The sequence below is a fragment of the Ceratotherium simum genome, chromosome 13 (assembly GCF_057802395.1).
Source record: "Ceratotherium simum simum isolate JZ-2026a chromosome 13, ASM5780239v1, whole genome shotgun sequence".
NCBI classification, from domain to species: Eukaryota; Metazoa; Chordata; class Mammalia; order Perissodactyla; family Rhinocerotidae; genus Ceratotherium; species Ceratotherium simum.
Window position 1 is genome coordinate 29446940 of NC_141912.1, and position 5061 is coordinate 29452000.

The 5061-nt window shown below is 36.4% G+C and overlaps 1 protein-coding gene across 1 annotated transcript; it reads right to left on the minus strand.

The window, feature by feature from the left end:
- Window positions 1-313: 313 nt before the first annotated feature.
- LOC101402666 (olfactory receptor 12D3-like) lies at window positions 314-1253 on the minus strand. The gene is given in 2 exon segments (XM_004441784.2): window positions 314-937; window positions 939-1253. Coding segments are annotated over 2 exon segments (939 nt in total).
- Window positions 1254-5061: the final 3808 nt, after the last annotated feature.

Here is a 5061-nt window from a genome sequence, read left to right on the forward strand (position 1 = left end):
TACTTATTCATCCTTTTTGTCTGACCCCTCAGTTGAAACAAGATCCATGTCCTCATGATATGCACTCATGGATTTTTCCACTGTAGTATCTTCTGCAATTTGAACACTCCTTGCTCATAAAATATTTCAAATGAATGAATGACTAAATGAAGAGTAATTGGAATCATATATAGGAATAACATAGTTACAATGATACAAATTTCTGCAAGGAAATAATGTTGAGGAAAGGAATCAATTTATTATAGATCAGAAAATATATGTCATATAAATGATAAGGAATTTTCATTTCCTCAATAGTTGCCAATGATTTTCTTCAGGCAAACAGCTTCAATTTCCTCCCAAAGACTCTCCTCAGAGCCAATTTCACTTCCTTATTCCTAAGGGTGTATATCAGTGGATTCAGCACTGGAGTGACAGTGGTGTGTATGACAGCCACAAAACGCTCCTGTACTACAGAGGTGGCAGATGTGGGGGGAATATAGATGAGTGCCACAGTTCCATAATAGAGAGATACCACCGTGAAATGGGAGGCACAAGTGGACAGAGCTTTGTGGAGCACCCTGCAGCTCCGGTTCTGGAACAGAAGAAAACCAATAATATAGAAGTAGGAGAGAAGGGTGAGGAAGCATGATGCCATGGCTAAGCTGCAAGTGACAGTGAAAATGAGCCACTGATTGAGCCGTATATCCCCACAAGCCAATTCTAAAAGGGGCTTCACATCACAGAAGAAGTAGGGGAGTTTTTGAGAGTGGCAAAAGTTCAGGCGTGCAGTCATGACAGAATGCATCAGAGCATAAAAGAAACTGGTGAGCCAGGCCCCAGCTGCCAAGAGACTACAAACCTGGGGGTTCATGATAACAGTATAACGAAGTGGGTGGCAGATAGCCACAAATCTGTCAAAGCCCATAATGGTCAGCAAGAGGGCCTCAGTGCCCCCCCAGAAAGTGGAAGAAGTGTAGCTGAGTGATGCAGCCTGGGAAGGTTATGGCCTTGTTAGTGGAGAGGAGGTTTGACATGAGTTTGGGCAGTGTCACCGAAGAATAGCAGATATCCAGACAAGAAAGATTTCCCAGGAAAAAATACATAGGGGAGTGGAGTCTTGGCTCTGAGATGACAATCACTAATATAAACCCATTTCCAAAGAGATCTATCATGTATAGAATGAGGAAGGTCGTAAAGAGTATAGGCTGCAGCTCCTGAATGGAGGTCAGTTCCAGCAAAAGAAACTCATTCCCTGTAGTGATGTTCTCCATCGCTTTGAGAAGGAATAATAATAGCGACAATTAGTAAACTGTTCTAGTATACTGTATGGGTTAAATGAAGCAAGTTTGTTATCTGGAAGTATATAAGGATGATCTATGTTGAGCACAATGATCAGGAATGCTAGAGTTGAATTCATTTGCAACATAATTAAGGAAAACAGAAATATGTGATAAATTCTGAGTCAGTGTGATGTATGTGATACAGAGAAGTATATTCAGAGTGCTGAGTTAAACCTAAAAAGCCGCTCATACAGAATACAGAAAGATATTCAGTGAATATATATTAAAAAGTAAGAGAACAAGATTCAGTTTTAGCCTCATTGATAGCATTAAAATTAATATAGTTTTTAAAAACCTCTCAGTAGTATTTGTAAAAATTGAAATATTTTTAAATGGAGGTAATAGGCACACTTCTTATTTCTGGGTGCAGGTAGAAGCACGGCAATAGACCTAAGTCTCCTCATATCTCTCTAAAATAAAAGTAAAGTAAAGTTCCCTATAACCTAAACATTCATGAAACTAGAAGACCATTTTGTTTTGTTTCGTTTGTTTTGTTTTGTTTTGTGAGGAAGATTGGCCCTGAGGTAACATCCTTTTACCAATCTGTTGCCAATCTTCCTCTTTTTGCTTTAGGAAATTGTCCCTGAGATAACATCCATACCAATATTCTTCTACTTTGTATGTGGGACGCCACTACAGCATGCCTTGAAGAGCGATGTGTAGGTCTGTGCCTGGGACCCAATCCCGGGAACCCCAGATGCCCAAGCAGAGTGCATGAACTTAACCACGATGCCACTGGGCCGGCCCATAGAAGACAGTTTTTAAAACCCACAAACTTCAAACAACATGTAGGCAGAGTAAAAACAAATCAGTGGAATTGGTGTTAGCAGTCACAAGAGAAGAATAGCAGAAGGCTATTCATGCAGGATGGAAAAACCCAAAATGCTGAGAAGTCCTAGTAGCAAAATAACATTGAAAACCACAAATAAACAAACACATGGTTAAGGAGAACAGATTAGTTGTTACTAGAGGCGAAGGGAGTGGGGGGAGGGCAAATGGGGTAAAGGGGCACATATGTATGGTGACAGATAAAAACTAGACTATTGGTGGTGAATATGATGCATTCTACAGAGAAAAAGAAATATAATAATGTACACTTGAAACTTACATAATGTTATAAGCTAATATGACCTCAATAAAAGAATTAAGGAAAAAAAAAGAAAACAGCAGAAAATAATCACTCCCAGGAAGAGAGTGCCTCATATTGAAAGCAAATTTCTTGGAAATATCAGGAAAGAGGAAGTCAGTGTGTAGGCAATGATGAAGTGAAAAGAAAGGCATGTTACTGCAAAGACATTCAAGGTATAGCAACAGAATAGGGAATCAGTGAGTACAGAATCTGGGAAAAGTTTCCTATCCCCTTTTCCCACACAAACCTCCTGTTAACAACTTGTCCCTCAAAATCCCACTTATTCATATATGAACAATAAATATGAAAACTTCTGCACCTATACGATAGTAAAATAAGAAAAATAGAAAATCACGATTTCTCAACAAAAGAAGTCTCACCTGAAAAAAATGTTTTCAGTGAAACGTAGAAAAACTGTCACAGCATTCCTAATTGAAGCAATTGAAGCTATAACAGAATTTTATTAGTTTAGCAGAAATTTGAATTAAAATACAATGATATGCTATTTTGACAAAGATCAAAATGTTTGACAAGACATTATATTATCTCACAGGTGATAACATACACACAGGTGTAGATGTCAACTGATTTAACCTCTAAGAGACAATTTGGCAATAACTATCAAAAATGAAAATGCTCACACTCTAAACGAGTAATTCCACTTCCTTCGTTGCTCTTCAGATGTGTTTGCAAACATCAAAAGTTAAATATTTACCATGATCTTCATTTACGCATTATCATACAAAAGACTGCAAACAGACTAAATGACCATAGATGACTAGTTAAATAATTTTCAGTACATGAAAAATGTTAGAATAAACAAAGCAGCTCTCTTCATACTGTATTTAGTCACTTACACAAAAAAACACAAACACACATGTATAAAGGCATATATGCAATTATACCTACTTTACACAAAATTTCAATGATTAAATCAATCAATAAATTCAAAGTTTTTCCAGTGAAGGAAATGTGCCATAAGCCTACTTGTTCCATCCTGTAATTTCAACAACTTAAATTCAAAGAGACTTCTAGTTACTCTCACTCACCCCTTCTAATGATGTCAATTCCTTTCCATCAAAAAAAAAAAAAAAATTCTCCTAATTTAATCTCTTTTGTTCTACCTACTAACTGTGCCAATTCACTTTTTTCTTTACTCCTATGTATACCCACATTGGAATATAAATATATATTTAGTGCATAAGGAAATCCAAGAATCAGGACTGTAATGTATTGATTGTCTTATTGAATAAAATTAACGAAAAGATTTTTGCCTGCTCAAAGTCTTACATGACAAACATCTTACATTTAAGTGTAAGAATAAATCATAGAAGACTTGGCCTTCATTCCCATTCTGACCAAAAAATAAACATGCTGAATCATCTTTGACTCTCCCTAGATGTCTTGGGATCTCATCTCAAAGGGTGACTCTATTTTTTTCTCTTTCAATAAATAATTATTCTCATTTGTTTGGTGTGCTCATGACAACATTTTACAACATTTAACAAGAAAGAGAGTAGTTGTGTAGAGCAGTGTTGTTCACTAAACTAGTAAAGAAAAGAAAAAAATATATATATGTATATAGTAAAAAAAGGACACAGCTCCTGTCCTTGGAAATTCTAACAGCTAGTAGATACAAAGTGTGTCATCATTTAAAGAAATATATTAAGCAACTGAAAGATGATAAAGTTTAAACTAAGCCATTAGGGCACAGAGAAGGTGCATGATTTAACTTGAGATATGCCACGAGAGAATAAGCAAACTACAGCAAAAACTAGATAGGAGCTTTATAGCCATCAAAATGAAAGATAGATTATCTTCTTAGACTCAAAATAGATCTTGGCTATGAATGGAAGAGAAACTGATAGAGATTTCTCTTAACATCTGCCTGAGCCACAAATATTCTCAATAATGATTAGTGTATACACTGAAGATCACAGACTCTGAAGCAAGATCTCTGGGAGTTAGAATCCTGGCTCTGCTAGCACTGTGACCTTGGTCAAGTTACTTAACCTTTGTGGGCCCCAGGCTTCTCTTCTGTAAATTGAAGATAATAATGGAAGCAATCCTATTTAATTGATATGAAGACTAAATAAGATAGTATTTGTAAGTGAATAAACTCTATGTAAGTGATTACATACACACACACACACAGACAACCATGACTAACAAGAATTGTGAATAAGAAGCATGAAGTCATTTTGCAAGGAGCAGGAAGAGAACCTGTGATGTTAAGAATCATCTTCTGGAAAACTCAACCACATATTTCCAGAATTTTCTGCAGCTCTACTGCAGGATGACACTCGCAAAACGATCACTTTTTATCAAATCCAAAATATACTTTTCATATACATTGACAAGCTGATTCTAAATTACTGAAAAAGAATAAGGAAAGTTCCAGTTCAAAATGGCAAGATGGGAGTTTCCCAACTCACCTCTGCTCATGGACACATTTAATCTATAGCTACATAGGAAAAAATTTCCTTTAAAAGAACACCAGAAACTAGCTGAGTGACTCCTACACATGAGATGCATGAAGAAAAAAACACACATCAAAATGGGTATGAAAGGCAGAGACACAATCTTGTCAGAAACCCCATCCCCAGCATG